The following is a 26340-nucleotide window of genomic DNA, read 5'->3' as shown; positions in this document are numbered from 1 at the left end:
GGCTATCACCTACCCCTGCGGATGTAGTTTATGGCCCCAGCTGTAGAGAATTCAGACATGCCAATTCTCCTGATTCAGGCGTGTGAGTACTGATTTCAGTGCTAGTCTCCCGCCTCCCGATTTCTGCAAGCAAAAACCCGGGGGCATATTACTAACAACTAGCGATAATTTTTGTCTATAACTTGTTTAGAGACAAAAATTATCGCCGCACATCGGCGATTTTTATCGCAGATAAACCTTGCTATTATCGCAGAAAAGTCAGCGATATTCATGTATTATCGACCTAATGCTCTTAGCCATGTTATCCACCTCCCATTGGATAACATGGCTAAGACCTGCTCAGGGCAGGTGTTAGCTTTTGGAGATATTCGCGCTTAGTGCGAATATCTCCAAAAGTTGGTAATAGAAGGTAGCGATGTTAGGGACTGTTTCCAGTCGCTAACATCTTGGCACGCCACTTTGCATGTCATTAGTGATAAGTATCACTGACATGCAAAGCCGGGCCCAAGATGGTCGCAATCTCCTTTTAGGTGTCACTAACTGGTGTTAGCGACAGCTTGATAATAGGGAAATAATTTTATCTCCGCTTTCATGGTTTTTAAAGCCAAAAAAGCGGAGATAAACCCCCTTGCTAATATGCCCCACGATTCCTTGGGGGTTTCAGCTGATAGGGCTTGGTATTGTGTTACATGGTAATTTTTCCATGAAACGTCAGAGGGTCGATGTAGGGGTTCTAGAAGAGGTGATAAACCATTTAAGCCTCATGAACAAGCGCATGGTCTTTTAAAGATTTCTGAAGTACTCGGGGCGGCGGTGTGTGTGTGCCCTCTTTCAGGAGCGGGCGGGGGGGCACTGCCAGCAACTTGCCAGGTCAGGTAGTGTTCAACACGTGCATCACCCTTTCTCTGCTTGCTATTGCGCTCCATGCTTCGGAAAGGTAAGAAAAAGAACGTGCATTTGAGTTTGAAATGTCCGATCCTGCAGCAGCACACTTCCAAAGCCCACACATGACAATAACCCGATTCAAGGCCCCATTCACCCGTTTTTCAAAAAATAGATAACACTCCAACAAAGTAAGGTTATAAAACTTTATTAACTTTTAACGATAATGAACAGAACAAAAACTAAAAACATTTAAACATTTATTAACACAAAAAGCAACAATGGTTAGAAGCTGTCTTTTGTGCGAATAGTCCCAAGGCAGCACAACGTGCAGAGTTCTGGACGGCACCCAGGTGATGTCGCCTGGGTGCCGCACTGGTTTAGGGATCCTACAATGCTGCTCCGAAAATTGGCGTGGGGTGTCCCGGGTGGGGCGGGGGGAGGCCTCGTCAGTAGCGGTCTGTTGTGCGAATAGTCCCAAGGCAGCACAACGTGCAGAGTTCTGGACGGCACCCAGGTGATGTCGCCTGGGTGCCGCACTGGTTTAGGGATCCTACAATGCAGCACAGAAAAACAGCGTGGGGCGTCCCGGGTGGTGCGGGGGGAGGCCTCGTCAGTAGCGGTCTGTGTCCAGTGTCACATGGCTGACACAACATGTACGACAGGCACCCAGGTGATGTCCAGTAAACTGCCGCACTGGTTTTGGTATCCTACAATGCTGCTCCGAAAATTGGCGTGCGGCGGCCCGGGGGGGGGGGGGGGAGGCGGCGTGAACGGGCCTCCCCAGGTGGCGGCCATCTAGCTGAGTTGCGCTCGCTCTTGCGGCCACAGCGTCTCGCTCACCATGTTGTGGAGTTGCTCCCACTCTTGCAGTGCAGCGATAGGCGGCTGCCACATGGCTGTCAAAATGGCGGACGGCTCTTCGGTTTTGGGCCTGGTCCACTGAAATGGCCCTGGGACACCTTGGAAGTCGGACGCTTGCCTGCTAGGGCTTGGGCTCCATTCTCGAAAAGCGTCCCCTCAGCCGTGAAGATTGTATAAAAGTCTTGGGGGCCCCCGACTCCCGCAGGCTTCCGGTGGGGAGCGGCTGCCATGATTGCTCGCGGAATGACCACGACGGAGCCACGAGATGGTGGTGCTCTCATGCTGACGCCAGCTTCAGTCTGAATGATCCAGAAACAAGGTGGGGCTTTCATCGTTTGGGAAAAAAAATGTTCTAAACCAATGAAAAGTGTTATTTTTAGGTCATATGACCAAGCCTTCCATCTTTAGGAAACCAAAAGTAAAATGAACCAATGAAAAGTTTTATAAACAAGTCACATGACCTGTTCTGCGGCATAGGGCTACAAAAAGCGTAGAAAATCCGTTGGCACGTGAGGCGGCGTCAGTAGCGGACCGATGTGCGAATAGGCCGAAGGCAGCACAACGCGTCGAGATCCGGATGGCACCGAGGTGGTGTCCAGCAAATTGCCGCACTGGTGTGGCCATCCTACAATGCTGCGCCGAAAGACGGCGTGTCCAGCTGAGTTGCGGTCACTGTCAGTAGCGGACCGATGTGCGAATAGGCCGAAGGCAGCACAACGCGTCGAGATGCGGATGGCACCGATGTGGTGTCCAGCAAATTGCCGCACTGGTGTGGCCATCCTACAATGCTGCGCCGAAAGACGGCGTGTCCAGCTGAGTTGCGGTCACTGTCAGTAGCGGACCGATGTGCGAATAGGCCGAAGGCAGCACAACGCGTCGAGATCCGGATGGCACCGAGGTGGTGTCCAGCAAATTGCCGCACTGGTGTGGCCATCCTACAATGCTGCGCCGAAAGACGGCGTGTCCAGCTGAGTTGCGGTCACTGTTGCGGTACAGTGACTCGAACGCACCGAGATCCGGATGGCACCGAGGTGGTGTCCAGCAAATTGCCGCACTGGTGTGGCCATCCTACAATGCTGCGCCGAAAGACGGCGTGTCCAGCTGAATTGCGGTCACTGTTGCGGTACAGTGACTCGAACGCGCCGAGATCCGGATGGCACCGAGGTGGTGTCTAGCAAATTGCCGCACTGGTGTGGCCATCCTACAATGCTGCGCCGAAAGACGGCGTGTCCAGCTGAGTTGCGGTCACTGTTGCGGTACAGTGAGTCGAACGCGCCGAGATCTGGATGGCCAAGTTTCAAGTTTCATCTGGCAGTTTTTCTCCATCCCTCCTGGATCAAAGAAGGTGAATGCTAAATATGCCACCTGCCTCATCTGAACATATGAAGTTAACTTGTATACACTGTGGTGCTATGCTGTCCTATGGCAACATGAGCATCAACATGATGAATACGGCATTCGAAAATCATAAATGCCCTAATGCACCCAAGAAGTAATTTTTTTTTTGCTCCAGTTGAGCCGTTTTCAATGCCTGTTTTTTGTTGTTTCCCCTCCATCAAGAACAAAACAAAAATACAAGGCGCTAAGATCCGAATGGCAAGTCCTGGATGTTGAGTGCCTCAGTTGAGAGTTCTGAGCAGTGCTTGTAAGACTGTCTGAAGCTTATTTGCACCTGCTGCAGCTTCACTAGGTCCGGCGGAACTTTTTTCCTTTTCCTTTCTGCTTCTTTTCCTACAATGCGTTTCATCTAAAGACACGACCAGGTCCCTGAATGTGTGCAGGGGGACGCTATTGATTGAATGAAAATGGCGGCTTGACACAAAGCTGACTCAAGCGTTACTGTTGGTGCTATACAGACAAAAATTGGTTTTCAGTTTGTACATTCTTCAGGTTTTTTTTTCCATCCAAGTCTGATTGAGAGTTTGTAGAAAAATGGCTTCAGATTTTCCACATACTACTCTTCAACATTCTTCCTAAATGTAACAATGTGAAACTCACTAGGAGAACGGCTGTTTCTGTTTCCTTTCAAAATGCTGCCACCAATATTTTCTGAATGGAAGACACCATCTTGTAGCATAAAGGGCCGAAAGGGGTTCTGGTCTGGCCGATGGTTGGTGGAGACATTTTGACTATATCTTGGACCTGCCCGGCCTCGCCCAAAATGGCGCCGGTATAAATGGGACTCGTAACTCTTTGCCCGCAAATGTATATCTAGAAAATGTTATTGTAAGTGGCCCTGTCGTATTTTAATTACAAAATGTACGTCCACCGATTCCGCAACTGTTAGACACCTTTGTTCTTGTCACCTAATGGCCCGCTCGTTACGTTCTTCTACAGTGTAAATGTCTCCTCATCATATACGATTTGAGTTTGCTCCGTGGCCGGCCCACGTGGTTATAGGCCCGTATTTGTATACTGACATTTTCACAATAAAGGTTTTTAAAACAAAACACGGTAGTAGTATTTTCATTTGTAAAGTTTTTACTTTTAGTGACTGTTTTCGAATCAGTAAAAGGCAAGTGAAATAAAGCAGTCCAATTACATGACGGATAAAAGGTATAATATGTAGGAACGCAGTAAAGATAAATGGTCAAGGGCAGTTGTGTTTTTCATGTCTGCAACATAAAGTGATCGATAAGAATCTGATAATCAGGCGCATCGGCGACTAAGACAGCAGGCCGAATCTCTTTTACTCAACGGCTCCGTCATGGAAGGAAGAAACGCCCTTTTTCTCGAAAAAGGAATATATTTTACTTGCCAGACAGTTGTAAATTTTCCGGGAAAGTACATTAGCCTGGAATATTATAACATATGTTTGAAAAAAAAATATTGTTCGAAAATAATAAAAAGCGTAATTTTTAGGTCATATGACCAAGCTTTTCATCATTAAATTAACAAAAGTAAAATGAACCAATGAAAAGTTTTATTAACAAGTCACATGACCTGTTATGCTTACGTTACGCGCTGCGCGCCGCGCCTCGGATCACTTCCGGGTGCGCTAACGCGGCGTGTCATAAAACGCATTACGCGACAACGTAGGTCAAGAATATAGTGTAAATGTCTCCACCAACCAGCGTTCAGAACACAACCCCTTTCAGTAGTCCAAAAAGTTCTGTTAAATGACAACAGAGGGGACAGGCAACAAGAACCATCAGTCAAAGAGGGGTGGGCAAGTTCTTCTCTTCCGGGTCATGTTGGGGCGCTACCGGAACTGATCGAATTGGTAGTCTACAGTGTTTCTGGATGTTTCAGACTAAAGCTGGCGTCAGCATGAGACCACTACCATCTCGTAGCTCCGTCGTGGCCATTCCACGAGCAATCATGGCAGCCGCTCCCCACCAGAAGCCTGCGGGAGTCGGAGGCCCCCATGACTTTTGTAGAATCTTCACGGCTGAGGGGACGCTTTTCGAGAATGGGATCCAAGCCCTAGCAGACAAGCGTCCGAGTTCCAAGGTGTCCCAGGGCCATTTTAGTGGACCAGGCCCAAAACCGAAGAGCCGGCCGCCATTTTGAGAGTCCTGTGGCAGCCGCCTATCGCTGCACCGCTAGAGCGGGCGCATCTCAACTACATGGTGAGCGAGACGCTGTAGTCGCAAGAGCGGGCGGAAAACAGCTGAATGGCGGAAGAGGCACAGTGTAGCAAAAGCGGGCGGAATGGCAACTAAAACGATAAAGGGGCGCCTCACTACAGCTTGTCTTCAGGTCAAACGGATTGTGGGACAAGGTCCAGAATTGAAGAGTCATCAAAAGGCAAAAAGTACCGCCGGACCCCGGGAGCCGGCCGCCTATGTCGGGGGCGATCTCAGGCTACACCAGTGCTATAAGACTTGGGGAGGGTGTCGGAGCCAAGCGTCTTCTCCGAGTCCATGGCCATCACAGCGCCCCTCAGGGGCCTCCGTCAAGCTGTTTAGGAAGGTAACATATCATATTGTTTTCTAATGCAGTCAGGTCCACAAACGACACTCACTTACTTTGAGAATAGTGAAGCTGCAGTAGGAGGAAATAAGCTTCAGACAGTGTTACAAGCGCTGCTCAGAACTCTTAACTATGGCACCCAACATCCAGAACTTATGCTATTTGAGAATGGTAGTGACATCGAAGCATCTCGGGGACCAAAACCATTAACGTACTTTCACGTATGAAAATCTTACTTGGGGAGGGGGCAGGAGCGAAGCGCCCCCTCCCAGTCAGCGCCACCACACCGTATGTTGAAAATCTGAAGCCATCGTTCTACAAAGTCAACCAAACTTGGATTGAAAAATCTAGAAAAATGTACAAACTGAAAACCAGTTTTGGTCTGCATAGCATCAGTAACAACGCTTGAGTCAGCTTTGTGTCAAACCGCCATTTTGATTCAACAAAGCACAGGCATTGAAAAAGGCTGAAATTCAGAACTCTAAACTATGGCACCCAACATCCAGGAGCTTGCTATCCGGATCTTGGAGCCTTGTGCTGTTTTCGATCTATTCACACATCGGTCCACTACTGACATCATCTTATAAACCAACGTTATGTAAATAGTTTTTTAATAAAATGTTTTACCCTATTTCTTTGCTGGTGTGTTGTCTATATTTTTAATATTTGCATAGGGTTTGTCATTATTTTGTGCGGGATGGGTGATGGAGCCGAGCTGTCTTGCAGCCCTCATGGTGTGGAGCTCAGTTCATCTCACTATTTTCGTATTTCTCAAGAAGGGTTGTTCCTAATATTTCTATTTTAGCGAGGTCAAAAAGAGATCCAATTAGTGGCCTACTGATTTTGCTCGATTACTTTTATTTTTTTACACGATTTTTCACTATCTGCAAAGACTAAACAGAGTATTGCGACTTTGTGCTTGTTTGTAAATAGAGAATGATCCAAAGAGAACCAATTCTAAAACAGTAAATGCTTGGACAACAATCAATCAAATGGAGAGACAAGGAGGTACGACGGATTACAACGGGGGTAAAGGCCTGCGTTAACTGCCCTTCTGTATCTGCAAAGAGAGAGTACTAACAAAGGCAAAAGAGGGGAGGGGGGGGGGGCAGCGTTCAAAGCACATCAGCGTGCATAAATACGAAAATGTTTTTATCTATCACGTACTTGACATTTTAAAGCTTTTCATATTTGCTATTAAAAAACCAATGAAATTCACAGAAAAAACCATAGGTTATAGTGGATATATAGTTAGGAATTTGCATTTACAAAACCTTGAAAATTCAATGAAAAAACCATAGGTTATAGGCCATATATAGTTAGGAATTAGCATTTACAAAACCTTATTTTACTCGCATAAAACCATTGAAATTCCATATATAGTTAGCTAACTATAAGCGCTAACTATATATCGCGCACCCGCAATCCACTGCTGATGATGTCACATATTACATCATTCATGACATGGTCAGTGACATCACTGATGACATCACTGATGACATCTGAAATGACATCACTGATGACAACTCAAATGATATCAATGATGACATCTCAAATGACATCACTGATGACAACTCAAATGACATCACTGATGACATCTCATTTGTCATCACTGATCACATCACTCATGTGATAATACAATGAACCTCTTCAGACTCTAATATAACCTTACATACACTCAGTATAAACAGACACTCACAGACTGTCACTCATCCATGGACTTACTCACACACCTAGTCAGTCATGCAAAGAATCAATCACACCTCCATTTCCTCAACTATACAGTTATACACATCTTACTTATTCAAACATATAATAACACATATTTACTCTCTTATATAATCCCTGATACAAGCTCACAGTGATCGATACAGCCACTCACACATTCACTGGCTCTTATGTTCAGTTATTTATATATCTCAACTCTCACATGTATTGTGTTTTACATACGTACTTACTTGCACATGTAGCAATGAGAAATCCATTCACTCACCAACACACCCATGCACAGTCAACCGCTCATATAGCTGTTTCCACATGCACTCTTGAACTCATACTCCTAGTGAATCAACTGCTTACACATCTATGCACAGAGTCACGCACCTCCCAGCCACCCACACACACACTCAGCCTCCCATTCAAATATTTGGGCAACCAATCAATAACCCATATGGCTACTCTTATAGCTACTGATCAACACAAGCAGCAGTTTACACAACAACAAACATACTGATGCACGAATTAAGACAGTTTAGTCACTAACCCATGCACTCAGTGAGACACATTTAATCACTCACTCATACAGTCAGTCATGCACCTACTAAATTCTTCATCCAGACACTTATACATCCACTCATTCTTCAATATGTGAAACATATTTTAACTTTACAGAAACATACAGTCACTGGATGTTGTAATCAGTGATGTCATCAGTGATGTCACTGACCATGTCATGAATGATGTAATATGTGACATCATCAGCAGTGGATTGCGGGTGCGCGATATATAGTTAGCGCTTATAGTTAGCTAACTATATATGGAATTTCAATGGTTTTATGCGAGTAAAATAAGGTTTTGTAAATGCTAATTCCTAACTATATATGGCCTATAACCTATGGTTTTTTCATTGAATTTTCAAGGTTTTGTAAATGCAAATTCCTAACTATATATCCACTATAACCTATGGTTTTTTCTGTGAATATATATATATATCAAAAAGCTAAAAGTAATTCATCAGTTTCCATAATTACTATTCTGTAAAAGGGTATAAATTAATGAAAAAATGTATTCAATTACTAATTAATTCACTTCACACCTCTACCCCTAAAACCCTACACCTAAAATATTATTAAAAAATAACTATTTAATAACTTACATATTCTAAATATATGTAACATTTAACAATGAATAATTTATTGTAATTATTTTTAGTTACATTTCCACTCTATGCCCCTGCAAACCTTGCATTCCACAACTAAAATATAAGTACAATAAATCTGTGTTCCATGTTTTACATAATTAAAAATCTATTTAATAATTGAAGATTACTAATAAATTGTTGATTATTTAATTAACGTCCCACCCTACACCAACAAACCTAGAAGCCTGCAACTAAAATATAAGTAAAACAGGAAGTATTCCATAAATTGCATAAACAATCAATTAAATGTTTTACCTGTAATAATTCCTTGTTAATTAACTTTCTTCCCACACCCCATCAAAACTAACAGCCTGTGAATAACATATATTGAAAATAAATCAGCATTACATACATTAACATAGTAAAAATCAATTATATAATTAAATAACATTTATTAAATAATTCCTATTTATTACATCATTATCTTCCCACCCTCTCTCCCTACAAACCCAACAACCCGCTACAACACTATAAATTATATTAAATTCTAATAACTTAAAATTACAAGCTATATTTTAAAAACAATTGATAAAATGTATCTAAACAGTGGCAACACAAGATTAATATCTCAACTAAAACACAATAAAATAATTTCAAAATTATATTTTTAAGCACTATATTACTGAAAATGATATTAAAATATCTGTTATTCACAACAATATTTCTTACCTCAAAAAACGATATCCTTGTCAATGGTATTTGTTTATCACGATATTTGTGCGTCGCAATATTTAATTTCTGATATTTCTGTCTCCCTATATTTTAATTACGATATTTTGCCCAAACACTGTTTGAACCATTGTGCACTAAATAACGTTTAGTGGTCAAGCAAAACTCACGTCTCATAAGTAAATATTGAAGATTACCCCACCTAGGAGGTAATGTTGTTTGTTTCTACAATCCGCCATCTCAATTCAGTCTCAGTATGATTGCTAGCAGTGACGTGTCAGACAATTGGGGCATTTTCGGTCTTGCAGTGAATTTTACTTTTGTGTTAGATGATACATAGTCTCATTTTTTGTGTGATGTAGTCAATTTAAGTTGGTCTACAGGGACACCAAATGGCTTACACTATATTAGATGAGTTACATTGGTGTATTGTAAAATGCGAACTGCTGTACTGTCTGATTTCCTTGGTATTCATTTTGTGGGCATATACATAGCAATTATGGCATTTGCAGTGCCCTAATATTAGAGATAAGCTCATACTATTTGTGCGTGCTTAGTAATTTAAATTTTTTTTTTGTTCACGCTATATGGTCTTGGAGCCCCCTCCCCCCCCCCCCCCCCCATCCCCCCACTTCTTTATAAGAAAAGAGTTGTGGTTCAGTAAATAGGTCAGTGGTATGTAGGATGGGATAGTCTTTTGAAAATATTTTTGTGACTCTGTGTGGGAACTGAACATTGTACACAAAGGATCGATTGTTTGTCACTCTTTTTAAGGTCGTGGCTTGGGTATAAAAGTAGTGGACTATGCTCTGTAGGTTTGCGGTATAATGAAGCTCCTATTTACCAATTCATACTTTTAACGTAAGATCCAAAAATAGAAGGCCATCTATTTGGAGTCAAAGGTAACGGATAAATGTTAATGTGCATTATTTAACCAACCAATGAAGTTAGTAAGGAATTCAGTACTCCTGCTCCATAGTGAGCAAGAGATCATCCATATATAAGTGTTAGTATCTGATAAGTCTCAAGATGGTCTACATAAATAATGGCAAAAATGGGTGCGAAGCATGTGCCCATTAAAACCCCTTGTCTGCAGATAAAATGTATTTTTAAACAAAAAAAGGTTGTTATGTAAAGCTGCTTTTAAGAGTTCAATTTGGAAGGATATGGGTACTCTTGTGGGATCTGGCACAGAGTTCAGTAAATTCTCAATTATATACATGCCACTCATTTGGGAAATATTCACATATAAGGATTTACTATCCAAACCAACTAGTGTGTCGGTGTCAGACTCTATATCTTCAGTTAGTTGAATCAGGTCCTTATTGTCCCTCATGTAAGTGTGTGTGGTACAAAGCCTTAAATGAATCAAAGTATTTTCCTATCCACATCCAGAAATAATAAGGCAACATGGAATATTATTGATATTTTTGTGAATTTTAAAGTACTGAGTAGATCGTTCTTGGTGGAAAAGAGGATATGACTACACATGTTAAAGGTAGATATTATATTGTTTTGTGAGTTAGGCACATTGTGTGCTAAGGGGCATTGTACTCTGCCAAGAGGAGTAGAATCTTGGAGTTGTACTTAGATTAATTGTGTGTACCCCCATCTTTAATATTTGCAGCAGGAATGTCTTTCGCCTTGATGATTGTAAAATCGATTGCCCATTGATCGACCTCGTCTTCTCTCTGATTGCTGGTCTAAAGAAAGGTGGTATCTTTGTTGAGCCCTTGTCAAATTGTCTAATATGGTTCAAACTCCTCCTTCAAACCGTTTCAATATTCAGATAAGGTGCCAAATGTCTGATTTTTGTAACAAGCCCCAATATTATTCTGTCTTACAAGATTGTGTGTAAAGCTAGTCTTTCAAATAGCAATAGACTCCTACTTTGCTACAGTTTCTAATGCCATTTTGTATTTTTTTATTTTCTTCTGTTCTACGGTGTTAAATTCAGCGATAGTCTTTTCAAGCTTTTCTGGAGTTCTTTTGGCATCTGATAGTGTGTCACTTTCTAGAACCTTTCTCTAACACTACAATTTTCTCAAGTTCTTTAGAGCAGTCCTCTAAAGTTCTGCAAATGCCCAAGACATTCCAATGTCTAACAGCTGGTTCCAAAATGTCTAAAACGTGAGCGAAGTTTTGGATTGCACTATCCTACTGTGATCAGACAAACGTCTGTCTCATTTTCATTGGCATTGAATGCCCTACGTGTGTGGCTACGTTCTTTCCCTCTTTACCAATACTATACAGATGTTTGTATCTTTCAGGCTGGAACAATTCCCTTGCATACTTGAGCCCTAATTTACACCTCCACATATTACAAATTATCGGCTCCTTTGGCACGGAAACACTGGTGGCTTCTCCACCTTCCATTGGCATTCCGATTTCAATTAAACACTGTTATAGGATTCACCCATTATGCCATTCCTTGTGGCTGGAGGCCTGCTACCCTTTCTTCCACTCTGTCTCCCTGGTCATGCTGAACCAATCCACTGCTTTTGACATGTTATCTCCTATCATTCTTTCCGAGTGAGTGCCTTCAGGAAATAGGTATTGATCTGGCTGCTTTGAAATGGCTGATATTGTTTGTTTATCACAGATTGTAGTCAGTCTGTTCTACTTCTTTTAGAGCCTCTGCATTGTCCATAAAACAAGCTGTCCGATAGACGTCTGCATTAATCCGCACCCTTTTTAAGATTTGTATTTGTTCACTTACCTGCTTAGTGCAATCTTTCGACTTTGATATACTATGCGATGACAAGAACTAGTCATCTCTATCTCAAATGAACCCTCATTGACAAAAGCCAACTTTCTGGTATGTATGTGCAAAGTCTCACTATGGATACTTTCAAACTGTCTGAAACTAAACTTAGACAACCCTGAGATGCCCCTATAACCGATTAGGCCCATATTTTCTCAAATTATTGGTATCCTTCTGCTTTAGGAAAAGATTCCCTCTCTGTCTCTTCAGTAATAAACATAGGGGTCATCCTTGACAAGGATTTTTTTAATGTCACATCAAGACTACTCACTCTTGTCATCTTGTTAATGCTCCATAAAATATTTATAATTCTCCCTTTCGAGTGCATACATCTTTCTTCCATGCAGTCATCATTTAAAGGCTAGACTATGGCCTCCAAATGATGAAAGGCGCTTCCTCTGGCGTTCTAGCACCACTACAAAGAGGACAGAACGCAGAAGACTTATCCCCTATCTACCTCACCAATTACATCTCCTTTTCGTCACTACTTTCACTGGATAACCATAAACAAACAAGTTATTTCGAAAAATTCTTTGCCTCATAAATCCTTGTGGAAATTCCTTAGTATTATTTGAGCCCTTTAGAGCCCTTCGCACCCAAAAGATCATTGCATTCCTCAAATGACGGGCTCCTTTCTTTTCTGGGCATCGTAGTCAGAACGAGGGAGGAGGCAGGATTTGTGCCAGGCTCCTAAGAGCTAGAGTGAACTTCTAACATCTATTTGACTCAAAGCTTAAAGAAGAGACTCAAAACTTGGCGTTTCTCTTCATATTAACTTTCCACCATGCTGTTTACTATATTTAGCACCAGGATGCTCATTTCTAGGAAGCAGCTGTGCATCATACGTTTATTTAACATGCTATTCAGAAATGCCATGTAACCAACTTATTTCCAGGCATAAAAGGGCAAATTGTTCTAGTTTTTGACAGGATGAACAAACAAGCTTGTGCTCCTGTCTTGCTCTGCCATTTGTATTAAATCTTAAAACTACCAAGAAGGCTCTGTCCTTCGAATGCAGGTATCTTGACAGAAATGCAATTTAAAATTCTTTTTCAGTTATGATGGTACCGAAGTGACATACTCAAGGAGGTGGAGACTGGACAAGTTTGGGTGGAGGACCGTCCCCTGCTTCTGCAACAGAAGATCATCCCGAAGAGGCAGTTTGATCGGAGGATCAATGGCCATGCTCAAGTGCTCGGGGTACCAGACTCTTCATGCCCAGTCCGGAGCCACAAGAATTACTTAGGCTCATCGTGCTTGATCTTCTTCAGCAGTCTGGGAAGAAGTCACCTCATCATCGACATCCCCCACCACAGCTACATCACAGCCCACCTGAAAGACCTGCACTGGCTTCCCGTCAACAAGAGGATCACCTTCAAGCTCCTCACCCACGCTCACAGAGCACATCACAACACCGACCAGAGTACCTCAACAACCGACTCACCTTCTACACCCTGAACTGCCAGCTTCGCTCTGCTAACCTCGCCGCCGTCCCCCGCATCCGGCGAGGCAGATCATTCTCCCACTTTGCCTCAAAAACCTGGAACACCCTCCCCAACCGCCTGCGACAGACACAGGACCTGCTGGCCTTCAGGAGACTCCTCAAGACCTGGCTGTTCGAGCAGTAGCAGCACCCCCGCCTCTCCCACAGCGCCTTGAAACCCTCATGGGTGAGTAGTGCCCTTTACAAATGGATTGATTGATTGATTGAACAGGGGCATGCTCTGATGTTACAGCCATGTCAAAAGGCGAAGAGCCTCTTGACATAGGGTCCACGACCCCATCCCGCCCTGTTTGTTGCAATACCACATGGTGGTGTTGTCCATGAACACTTGCACTACTCTTCCTTCCACAGAGGGAAGGAATGCCTTCAGGGCAAGGCGAATCACCCTGAACTCCAGAGGTTGATGTGGAGCCCGGACTCTGCCAGAGAACAGAGGCCTCTGATCTCCGCATCCCCCATGTAGCCGTCCCATCCCAGAAGTGACGCATCTGTCTCTACTGAGAACTCTGGTTGGGGAAGGGAGAAGAATCTTCTGCTAATCCAATCCTGGTTTGTGACCCATCACTGCAGTTGACTTGCAGTTCCTCCGAGAGCTGGACGACATCTGAAAGATTCCCCTAATCCTGTGCCCACTGGAACTTCAGGTCCCACTGCAGAGCCTGCATATGCCATCTGGCATGATCCACCAGCAGGCTGCAGAAGGCCATGAGACCCAGCAGCCTTAGGGTCAGTCTCACCGAAATCACGGATTGAGGCTATAACATCGGTATCTTAGCCAGAATATCCCCTACTCACTTCTCGGTATGAAAGACCCGAAACTGATCTGTGTCCAGAACTGCTCCGATGAAGAGAAACTTCTCAAAAATAATCAGGTGTGACTTCGGCACGTTGATAGTGAACCCCAGTGGATGCAGAAGGTACGGCGTAGTCTGAAGGAGGGAGACGACAGCCTGGGGCGAGCCTGCGTTCAACAGCCAGTTGTCGAGATAGCAGAAGACTGGAACCCCTGATCCGCGCAGATGAGCTGCGACCACCGCCATCACTTTCGTGAACATCCGAGGGGCGCTGGTAAGGCCAAAGGGGAGCACAGTGAACTGAAAATGCGTATGGCCTGCCGTGAACCGTAGGTAACGCCGGTGGGTAGAGGGCAGACAAGACGTGAGCCAGAGTTAACATCTTGAACTTCTCCTTCAGGAGGAAGCGGTTGACGTCCCTGAGGTGTAAGATAGGATGCAGAGCTTTGTCCTTCTTGGGTACCAGGAAGTAGTGGGAATAGCAACCACGACCTACTTCTGGCACAGGGACGCATTCGATAGCTCCCTTGGCCAGGAGAGCCATAACTTCCTGGTGGAGAAGGGCCAAAATATCCTCCGACATGCACTGGAGTGTAGGTGGCATGGAGGGAGCGGGCGTCCCGAAGGGGAGGAAGTAGCCCCTTCGGTCTACCTGCAAAACCCACCTGACGTGATGTTGTGCAAGTGGGGGAGGTGATGGCAGATCCTGTCGCCTACTGACAGCTGGTTTGCCTGAAATGTCGAACTAGGAAGGCTTGGAGGCTGCTGCAGGTGGGGCATTGGTGGACTAGCCTGCCCGCTAGCCACCAGACCCACAATGGTGGGTCCCACATTCCCGGCCGCACAGAGGCTGGGTAGCTTGCGCAGGCCTGTGGCTCTGGGTGGAGCGTGGTGGGCGCTCCTTTCCGAAGCCACGAAAGGCAGACTGCATGGGATGAGAGGTGGCAGCGAGGCCCAAGGATCTGTCCGGAGCCCTAGAGCCTTTGAAACGTCAGAGCGCATTGTCCGCCTTGTCGCCAAACAGGCGCACATCCCCAGGAAGCCAGTGTACCTCAGCCAAGCGTAGCGCCTCATGACTACAGACGTTGAAATCGTTCTACCCAATGAATCAGCGGTATCCAGCCCACACGAGATTGCGAAATATGCTGCGTCTCTACCCTCTGCGACATCACTGGCGAGCACTTCCCGGGTCTCCTCCAGGCAATGTGGCAGCACTTGCGCAACCATGTCGCACAAAGACTGTGTGTAACGGCCCAATAGACATGCGGTGTTCACTGACTGCAGTCCTAAGCTTGCGGAAAAAAACATCTTCTTCCCAAGATGGTCCAGCTTCTTGGATTCCCTATCTGGGAGAGCAGTTGGGAAAGTGCCTTTGGATGTTGAGGCTTGGACCACCAAGCTCTCCGGGGTAGGGCGTTGGGAGAGGAAAAGTGGGTCACCCTGGGCCAGGCAATAGTGTTGGGCAATCATCCTATCTACAGGAGACCCTATGCTGGGCTTGGACAAAGTGCCCTGAAGGATGTCAGTGAGGGCCTCATTAAAAGACAGCAGGGGCTCCGAAGAGGCTGATGCCGGCTGAAGCATCTCAGTAAGGAGGTTAGTCCTGACTGCCACCGTAAGAAGCTCAAGGCCCAAGGCCTCAGCCCCCCTACGCAACACCACAGCGTAGGAGGCTCCCTCCTGCGTATCCACGGTAGGGGGAGAAAGCATACTAAGTTCTGGGGAGGTATCCAGACCACTGGCATCACCAACTCCTCTCGCCAGTCTTGCTCCTCAAGTTGGTCTGCTAGAGGGTCACCAGACCCCTCCCAGTCCTCCTTACCCTCCTCTGGCTGCCACTCCGAGTGGTAGGGAACGCCAGGGATAAACAGCGGTACAAAAATACCTTCTGCCGCCTGTACCGATGTCAGTCAACAACGGTCTGGCACCATGTCCATGTCGGGGGTGAGGCTGGGGTGGAGTCAGTCTGGGGACACAGTCAGCGTTGGGGGTGTTGCCACTGAAATTGGCGTTGGGGAATTACTGTGAGGCCGATCCGGATCCAGGCTTGGATCCATGGGGGCCCTGCGGCTCCGAGGCCGGAGCCGCCGGCATTGAAGGCCTAGGGCCCCCAGCCAAGTCCGCGGGGCCCGAAGCCACGCCAGCGGAATCGGGTTGCCCAAAGATGGAGTAGAGGGCTTCGTAAAAGGCACGAAGCTGGGCAGGGGAGCCTTCAGCTCCTGGAAAGGGAGGTAAGCGTGGAGCCGTCCCACTTAGCTTTGAAGACTGAGGAGTGGCGATGCTCCGGGTCCCACGTCGGCTGACGGACGGGTAGAAGGCGAAGAGTGACGATGCTTCTTCGCCTTCTTCTTGTGCTTAGACTTACCCGATGAGTGTGAAGACTTTGACGACAAATGGTGATGGCTCTGCGATTGGTCCCGCGACCTTCCCCTCGACCGGGACCTCGAACAATGCAGAGCTGACTGCCGGGCCTCTAAAAGCTTTTGGGACCGCTCCCGCAAAGACTTCAGATTCCGGGCCCGACAGTCGGAGCACGACTTCAGGTCGTGGTCGCTCTCCAGGCACCAAAGTCAAACGAGGTGCGTATCGGTAAACTGCAGCAACCTGTGACAGGAGTCGCAGGGCTTGAAACCGGCTGACGGCTGGACATCCCTCATGCACCAGTAGTCGTTAGACTAAAAAAAGATGTTGAAAAAAAGTCGAAAAAGAGTTTGTCACACTCTGTCCAGATCTGCACTGACTCGTGCGGAAAAGGAAGAACTGACGTCAGCGTGCAGCGGCATCTTGTAAGTAGACACTGCATCTGCATCACTGCGACCATGCCAACGCTGACGAACGTGGAGTCTACCAATGCCACCTACCGACGTGCAAGGGTATGCTATAAAATAAATTCTCCGGATCCAGTCTGACACCTGGGGGTAATTCCAAGGTAAGGAATCTATAACTAATGGTCTCTTTCAGGTAAAGAAGTCTCAACTTTACAGGAAGGATTCAAACCAGCCCTTTGCAGTAATTGTCCGTGCCACTACCTCTGGACTGACTAAAGGACGGCTACAAGGCCTCTAAAATTTAATTGCAAAGGGAAACATTTGGTAGCCCAGCAAAGTGACAGAATGGGAAAGAATGACTATGGCAAATGTATTTTCCTACATTGTTGCAGAATACCAAAAACGCATTAGGTGAGTGAAAATGAAACAAATGGCATTGTGAATATACTTAAAACCTAGTTTGTTTTTCTAGAAAACGAAACCTGATCTTTCTCCTTAAAACTACACATGCTACACATAATGTCCAATTTTTATTCAGAGTGTAGGTCATGGAAAAAGCAGCTAGATCTTGTTACTGTCTTGTATGCGCTATTCCACACAAGCTGTAGAAAGTAAAGTGTTCAGCAGCCAAAAGGTCGACATCTAAAAGCAAAATGTTTTTTTGTCTGTTGGTCCATTTATCTCTGTTCATCAGCTTAGCTGGTTAGTGGGGGCCACTGTCCTATAGGACACCTTCAGCCAGTTCTATGTTTATTTACCGTACTGGCACATGCAGTTTTGTGTTTACCTTTATGGTCCTCATTGCGACTGACCCAGTAAATTGTGAACCCAGCAAAAATACTTATATGCTCAAGGATTACAATGAAAATGTTGCAGTGATTACTGAACCCGGTAATTACTGGTTGCAATAAAGATCACACCCTGATTACATTTCCGCAGTAAAACCTGCCAAAATGTATAGAGAGAAAAATGTCTGGTGAATACTGGGACGTACAGATTTCGCTGTAACCACCAAAATATGCATGCTAAGCCCCATTTTAAGGGCAAACATTGTAGTTGGTGCTAATTAACGCACCCCATAAATTCAGCACACATCAGTGTTGGTATTAACGAGTGTGATAATTGTCAGAAGAAACACTAAGGCACATGCAATGAGGGCCTATGAGTATGGGTGGAAATATCCCAGTTGTTCAACAAAGGGGAGTACGGGGGGGGGGCTTTTTACCGAGGTCCAGCAGAAATGCCCTGTACGAATCTATGCAATAAAGGTTTGCTGTTCCTCAACAAGGTAATGCCTAGAAAATAAACAGACGGACGATCTACCACTACCATAAAAAATGATATGGAAGTCAGGCACTGTTAAAGTGGAAGGATCCAGAGAGATCCCGCTCTGTCGGAACTAGGTTACTCACACACCCAGCAAGCTAGGTGTCGTGCTTCATCATTTGTGATAGAGTCTCATGGGATTCTAGTTACATCGTAGTTACATCGTACGCTGACGACACCCAACTTGTTGTCTCGATAGACAAACACTCCACCGATGCAGAACAGAAGTTTAAGATCTGCCTGACGGAGGTTTTCGAGTGGATGAATAATAACCACCTAAGATGCTACACCAACAAAACTGAAATCATTCCGTTAGGTAAAGGTCATAAGTTCTGTCCCAAAGACTGGTGGCCTGAAGATTCACCTGCCCCGCCTAGTTCGGTGGACTCTGCTAGAAACTTAGGAGTTTGATTCAGCCCTTTCTTTTGACCAGCACGTAAGGAACACAGCAGGATGCTGCTTCAGCATAATCAAGTCACTCAAAAAGTTTTTCGATTTCCTGCCCATTGAATCCAGAAAGTCAGTTGTGGTAGCATTAATACTATCACGGTTAGATTACTGCAATGGCCTGATGGCAGGAGTGAGAAAAGCCACCCTGAGAAAACTGCAGAGCGTGCAGCATGCGGCAGCTAGGCTGGTACTGAAATTACCAAGAAGATCTTCTGCCTCTGCCGCTCTTCAGGCCTTACACTGGTTACCTCTCCATAAGAGGATCTTGTACAAACTTTTACTGATCTCTTTCAGAGCTCTTAATAACATGGGCCCAAAGTACCTCAGGAAGCGTTTTGTACGCTATGACCCTCCACGTTGCCTGAGATCTTCCGGAGGCAACCTAATTAACATTCCCAGATACAAGTACAAAACCAAGGGAGGTAAAACACTCACTGTACTGGCTTCAAGGGCATGGAAGACTATGCCCAAGTACCTCAGAATGCTCGACAAAGAAAGTGTTTTCAGAAAACATCTCAAAACCTGGATTTATAACTTAACAGACAGTATCTCAATGGCAGCAATCTAGATATTCATCGTTACGGGACACATCTGCATAGCGCCAAGATGCTCCTTCGGGAGCGATAGATTGCGCTCTACAAATATCCAAATACAAATACAAATTTGGACCTGCTCCTCGTTGGATTGGCGCTGCAATACCCAACGGGCTCCTACAAAGGGGCTCTATGTTGGAGATCTTTTGTTCCTTGTCGTATGCTGAAGTGGGGGTGGTGTGGCACATGAAGTGTAGATACAGTGAAGTGTGTGGTTAAAAATAAGTAGGATAATCCAAATAATAATTTTATTCAGGCCGGTTATCCCCTTGACTAAAAAAGTGTAGAGTGGCAGCTTTCCTGGCTTCTAGGTTCAGTAGAAGCTATGCTCATCTCCTAAGGTCAATATCCCAGCCCATGGTGCGCTTGTGTCCACAAAACATGCCGCAAAACATGCCAGTCAGAAGGTTTCCCACATGACTTGGTGCCACTTGCCAGCAAAGCAGCTGTGTTTATGAGAGTCTGGATTGTCTGTCTGTGTTCACATGCCAGCATTTGTGCCTGTGGGGGAATCATTGTGTGCGTTTCCTGTGAGCAGTCTGTGTGCTAACGTGAACATTTATATATGTTATAGTCAGTTTGTGCACAAATGTTTGTAACTGTCATGCAGGTGTAGCTTATGTATGGATATCCCCATCAGTGTGTATGACATTATACAAAATCCAAACTTATTTTGTCAAGTGACGTGGCAATGGTGTGCCCTGGGCGACCACTTGATCTAAAAGCCTGTCATCGTGGTCGAGATGTACAACCGTTTTTAGTGGTCACAAAAGGCAAATCGGCCCTTTTGAGACCGTTAAAAAGGATTGTAGCAGGTACAAACCTTATTTTAAGAGTTGGTAACCTACTACCACATTGAAACAAAAACAAGAGCAGCCCTTATGTCCAGACCAACAGGGGTATCAAGTTATCCTAGGAACAAGTGTTCACATGGAACTCATTCTTAGAAAAGATTTTGTTGCAGAGGTCTTTCTGTGTAGAATACATCTTTATAACCACATGTGTGATTCAATCAACAGTAATATTGAATAAGGAATTATGAGAAAGATTACAGCACAGTCAGTATTATGAACATCTGTTGTTCAGCCGAACTAAGTGTTATTAAACGAAAATGATCTAGAAGAATAATTTGTAGGTGTTTCTCAAAAGAGAAAGGAAAGAGTGAGTATATTCCAGGTGAAAAGACACAGTTATCAAAACCAGTCTGTCTTTGTGCATGTACAAAGACAAAATGTTTTTCATAATTATGATAAAATGATTAATTCCCTGTGTCTTTAAGTTTACTGAATATAAAACTGTTGTCTTTTGATATAAAGCTACCAATATACCTTGTATGTTCACATTGTACTTCACTTTCCTGTCTTTGATTTCAGTTTTGGATTGTCTTTTCACCTAGGGTGTACTCACTCTTTCCTTTCTCCTTTGAGAAACTCCTACAAATTGCTCCTCTAATTAATGTTCGGTTTGGCTGAACCTCAGTTGTTAGTAAATACTGTTTGGCCTGTAGTCTTTATCACAATTCCTTATTCAAGATTACTGTTGATTGAATCACACGTTGTTATAAAGATTTATTCTACACAGAATGGTAACCTATTACCGACCCGCAAAATATGGTTTGTGAGTCGCTATTAGGAAGGTGTGTGCCATGGGTGTGCCATGGGCGTCCCTTCCTAATATCAAGTTGCAGGGGTATGTAGGATTGTTTTGCGACTGTTTACGGTCGCAAAACAATTGCAATTACCACCAATTTCAAATTGGTGGTAAGCCAGTTGCAATTGGGAATGGGTCCCCAGGAGACCCCTTCACCTTTGTGTTAGGCAGCAAATATAGTTTTTAAGAGCAGGCAGTGGTTCAATTGGACCAGGACCACTGCCTGCCCTTAAAATGTAAAAATAAAACCTTTTCATTTTTTTTCTTTTAAACACATCATGTTTTCCTTTAAGGAAAACGGGCTTCAATTGGGAAAAAATGTTGTTTTATTTAAAAAGCAAACACACACATGGGGATCTGCTGTCCCCAGCAGGCCACCATCCCAGTGATTGTAGCCCATTCCTAAAGGGTCGGAAATTGCGACCTGCCTCATGAATATTGATGAGGCACGTAATTTGCCACCCCATTGGGAATTGCAAATTACAAGTCGCCAAAAAATCACAATCTGAGACCCACAAAACAGAATGGGCGTACATCTGGCCCCATGTGAGAGACGCTTTTAACAGGATAATTTGGTGTTTGAGTGCTGGCCGTGAGAGAACTGCTTGTTTAAAAGAGTTTAGTTTCTTAAAATGCTCCCTCCTTATTTCCATGTCACTGCTACTGTTCGTCGTCACTAAATGCGTGTCATTGGTTCTGGTGCAGCGTCCACGTTTCTGAAGCAAGCCTTCGAAGGCGAATACCCCAAGCTGCTGAGGTTGTACAACGACCTGTGGAAACGCCTCCAGCAGTACAGTCAGAACAACCCGGGCTGCTTCGCCGCCAGCGGAAGCGCAGAGCTGCTTTCTGAGCTGCAACAGATGGAAGATGACACACGCGACATATTCATGCTGAAGAAGCACGATTATGAGTAAGTGCCTTCTTTCAAATCTGGTTAATCACTCACTTTAAGGAGGGAGGCATTCAGTAGCTGATGATCTGTCGACTTCCCTTCTGTTAAATATTTTTCTATGTGTATAAAAGTTGTGATTGCACAAATTGTTCTTTTATTACATTTAAACTGGGTGAATCCTCTAGTCTGTTGTGTGCTAGTTTTTACCATGCTTGGATGTTCATTCCTTGTTGTGCCTAGAAGGCTACAGCGCTAAGTACCCTTATCCCTGCAACCCTTATCAATACTTTGATAAAGTACATTCTTACAGATTGTTCAATCTCTTAGTGTATCACTCCTCCTTGTAAGAATGATGTCCAAGGAATGACTTGTTATAATTCAATATGCTAAATAAAGGCAACAAACCGTCATAATCTCTTAGTCGAATCACTCGACTAGAAACGGATCTCGCAATGTACATGTTTAAGATGGGGCATTTGAAAGATGTTGGTTCCTGTGTGTTTCTCTGGCTTTATTGTTAGAGCCTCAGTATTTCTAGGAAGAGAACCACATGTTCACTTTAAGGGGTGGCAGGAGAGCGTTATTATACGGGGAAAAAACATAAAAGAAGCTAAAATGAGGCCTCGGGTGGCTTTTAAGTGGGATACTTCCAACTTTACTCTTCCCACCTATAGGCTTGTTTCTTCCACTCCTTGTGTTAGCTATTTTCGACATACCCAAACAGTACTCTAGGCTTTCACTGCAATTCACACAGGACCTATTGCTCTTAGTGAACACCAGTGGCAGGGAGGTGCATGCAATGAGGAATTGACAGACACTTGTGCATAAGACTGGAAATATTGCATGACCTATCTATCCCATTGTTGACTGCAGGATCATATATTATGAACTATGCGCCACAGTGTAGTGTAATTTTAAGTAAATCTGTATTAGAATTATTTGATAAAGCACATTCGTGGCTGTAGCCTTGTCCTCCTTGATATCCCAGAACTTACGGGAAGCTGGAGTAGATGTCGTTTAGTGGCTTCCTCTTCCCACCCGTGTCACATTCAATACATTATGCATTTCCTGCACGGAACTCAACATTGGCACTCCACCGTACTTGGTGACCAGGGGTGAGACCTTAGGTTGAACACCCAATATGTTTAGCTTGTCTGTCTAGAAACACAGAAATGCGCGAAGGACAAAACAAGGTGTCAGTCCTTCAGTGCTCAAAGGATATGAACTCCTTCCAAGTCCCCATCCACCATGCCTCGTCTCTCATCCACATCTTTTACCAGTGCCTCGTCCTTGCCACATAATCATTTAGATGCTGGACCCACCTGAAGAGAACCTCTGGGCCTTATCTTCCTGTTTTTACAGAGTAGAAGGACAGTGTATCCCCCTAGCACAACTGTTATATTTCCCAATGCTCCTCTAACCAGTATCTTTAATCTCTATGTGTAATCTCTGCTGTGGGCCATATTTCCAATACTGGATCATCCTGCTTTTACTATTAAAATCCACACCCTGACACCACCCCACATCACTTTGGAGACCCACACTTCCCTTCCTCTGTCAGCTTGTTGTGTTTTATCTAGGACCCCGATCAATATTGTGACCTCATGCCCCTATACGGCTATAATCAATACATATCCCTATAATGGCATAACGATCAGACCCATATTTCAGTAACTCGTCTCTGCAGTTCATGACAGTTCATGACACAGCAGAAGCAACTTCCTTAGATTCCTAGATAGCACACCGAGTTCTTTCGACATCTCAAACCCCCAGCAACCTGGGAAAGCCCCGCTTGCTTTGTTTTGATTAGTAATAGAACTCCTGCGAGCACTGTAAGAACGACCAGTTCTTAGTGACATCTTTAGTGACGTCTTATGTCCAAAAACTTACGTCAAACTCGGCACCTTTCAGGTATAAATATACCAACGTTGCCTTAAGCAAACACACGGTTGTGGTGAATACTGGAGCAGATCAGCTGTCCCCTTGCAGAGCCCAGCAGATGCGAGAAGCCCACGGACGCTGCCCCTCCTCCTTGACGCGCTGAAAAAGACGCTGTCTTTTCTCCTGCCGAGAAAATCCAGCTCCGGCGTTTCCAGCCTACCCTTGCGGGTGACTGGGATATCGGGTCCTAAAGAGGAGATACCAGACCTGCATTCTATTCCAGAGGTACGGTGCTGACTAAACCCTTAGAGAGAATTCTTGAAACAAACTCTTGGCAAAACCAACTTAACTTAAACTGCTACTTACTCCCTCCCTTGTATTAGGCTTAGGTCAGGTACACTGGGGTAGGCGTAGTTAGAAGCACCAGTTGAGGTCGTTAGCCAATGTATATATGAATGTATATATTTTATTCATTTTAACCATCTTATGGCTAAGAAACCATATCAATGCTTTTACAGTATTATTTCGTAATACTCCTTTTACTGTACGCACTTTTCATGATAACAAGTCTTGCAATTGTGGCAATTCATTTCTCTTGCATGAGAAGGAAGACTGCTCAATAAATAATATATTTTTATTGAAAACGCCCACCTCTCTATTCTCTGCATCCTGGTGAAAGTAAATCTGCACAACTGACTGAGTGAAATAGCTGTCTATTGTTTCACACGACTCTAGAGATTGACTCTTATTCTGAGGAGCAAAGTTGTCATGTTTATGCGGTTGTCGGAAGCTGAATCCCTTCTTGTCTGAGCCAGGGAAGCTGATCACTTCCTATTCTTGTCTGAGCTAGCTGGCGCAAACCTAAATTAAGTCTAACATAGTCAGTAGAGACCTAGAAGACCGCAGTCCTACGTCTACACTGCTGTTTATGTTATTCCAATGCGCAGGGCCTATAGGGAAAATAGGAACTACACTACATGGCGCCCAACGTTTGGTAAGGCGATAAAACTAACGCAAGACGTTAGAGTATCTCAGTCGTGCTTTTTCACACAGGCCCTTTCTCCCGTAAATACTCCAATAGACGTCTGGAGTGGGTGAAAGGTTAAAATCCGCCGGAACTTAGTAGGAAGAGATTCCTATGTAGAGTTTCTGGTTTAGTCAACGTTGAAGGATACAGTGTTCCAAAATATTGTGCACCTAATCTTTGTTTCCTTGGAAACCTGCTCTGCAAACCTTCATTAATACAATGTCAGAAAATGGCAATAACAACGGAACCAATGAAGTCGCAGTAGACGCGAATCAGCAGGGTCCCGATGTTACAGGGATTAATGAACCGGGTGCGATTATCATCCCGGCAAACATAAGAAAATCTATAACTTCAAAACTTCTAGAAAACGGGGTGGTACAGTCATTTTCGTGATAGAGGCGCACGAATATCGGCAGACAGAGGTATTCTATTCTTGGATAAACTTTCCAGCGGCAAACGCTACAACACACGAGTTTCACTATTACAAAATAGAGGAACCACCGAAAGAGTATGCTCCTTTCGAGGAGATTGAAATCCCATTAAAATACCAAGAGCTCCTGCTCTGGTTTAAAGGCACCCTAAAACATAATGATCACATCACCAGGCTCGTTCCACTAGGCAGACCAGGAGCAACGTGGCCGGTTCTAGCCAGCTACACACCACATCCAGACATTGAAAAAATGTCAAGAGAAGAACTTTTAGAACAGCTAAAATTACTGATTAAAATGCATAGACAGTTAGTCCAATATGTAATGCGGACTGCAACAGTCCAAACAGCTGTTAATGTTCCACAGCTGACTCCTCATCAGGGGAACACACAAATAAAATTACACCACAGAACATACAATCATGTCTTGGAAAAACTCCCGCAAAACGGGAACAAATTCCTTTTTGGTTAGCACAGAAAATTACTCAAATAGAGGCAGTATTCCCGAATACTACCCCTATTGAGAAACACAGAATTCTGACTATCTGCCTTCCAATGGGGGTCGCACCACATGTGGAGGACTGTGACACTTGGGGTGCCGTCTTTGCTTCTATTTACACAAAAACACATGGTGTTCCGTCTATGGCGGTAATACCGGATGTGCTGAAACAAATTCAGAATGAATATGGTCCAGAACCTGCTTTAACTTTTGGTATGAAATTACTGAAAGACTTCAAGCAGGTCTCGGCTATATTATTAGCCAACATAAAAGGGGAAGCAGCATCTGTGGCGATCCGCCAGAAATTGAAAGAAACAGATATAACAGATCAACCAATTGAGCTTTACAGAATCATAGAAAAATGCTATGAAGAATTCGGTAGAGATAGTTTGGGTGGGAAACCAGTAAAACCCCAACTACTTGAAAATCCTGAAAAATTATGTATTAAAAATGATCTAAACACTCCTAAAAAGAGCTGGGATGGAAATAAACAATCCACTCCCAAAGAAAAAGTT

The 26340-nt window shown here is 44.3% G+C and overlaps 1 protein-coding gene across 1 annotated transcript in view; it reads left to right on the top strand.

Moving 5' to 3' along the window:
* COG5 (component of oligomeric golgi complex 5) overlaps window positions 1-26340 on the top strand; it is a 1241975-nt gene that overhangs the window by 918619 nt on the left and 297016 nt on the right. Inside the window, exon 12 of the mRNA XM_086929720.1 lies at window positions 21805-22009. Within this exon, the coding sequence (XP_086785846.1) occupies window positions 21805-22009 (205 nt within the window). The remainder of the gene's footprint in view (window positions 1-21804; window positions 22010-26340) is intronic.

This window comes from Lissotriton vulgaris, chromosome 1_1 (genome assembly GCF_964263255.1).
Source record: "Lissotriton vulgaris chromosome 1_1, aLisVul1.2, whole genome shotgun sequence".
NCBI classification, from domain to species: domain Eukaryota; kingdom Metazoa; phylum Chordata; class Amphibia; order Caudata; family Salamandridae; genus Lissotriton; species Lissotriton vulgaris.
This window is presented reverse-complemented; position numbering and strand designations above follow the sequence as displayed.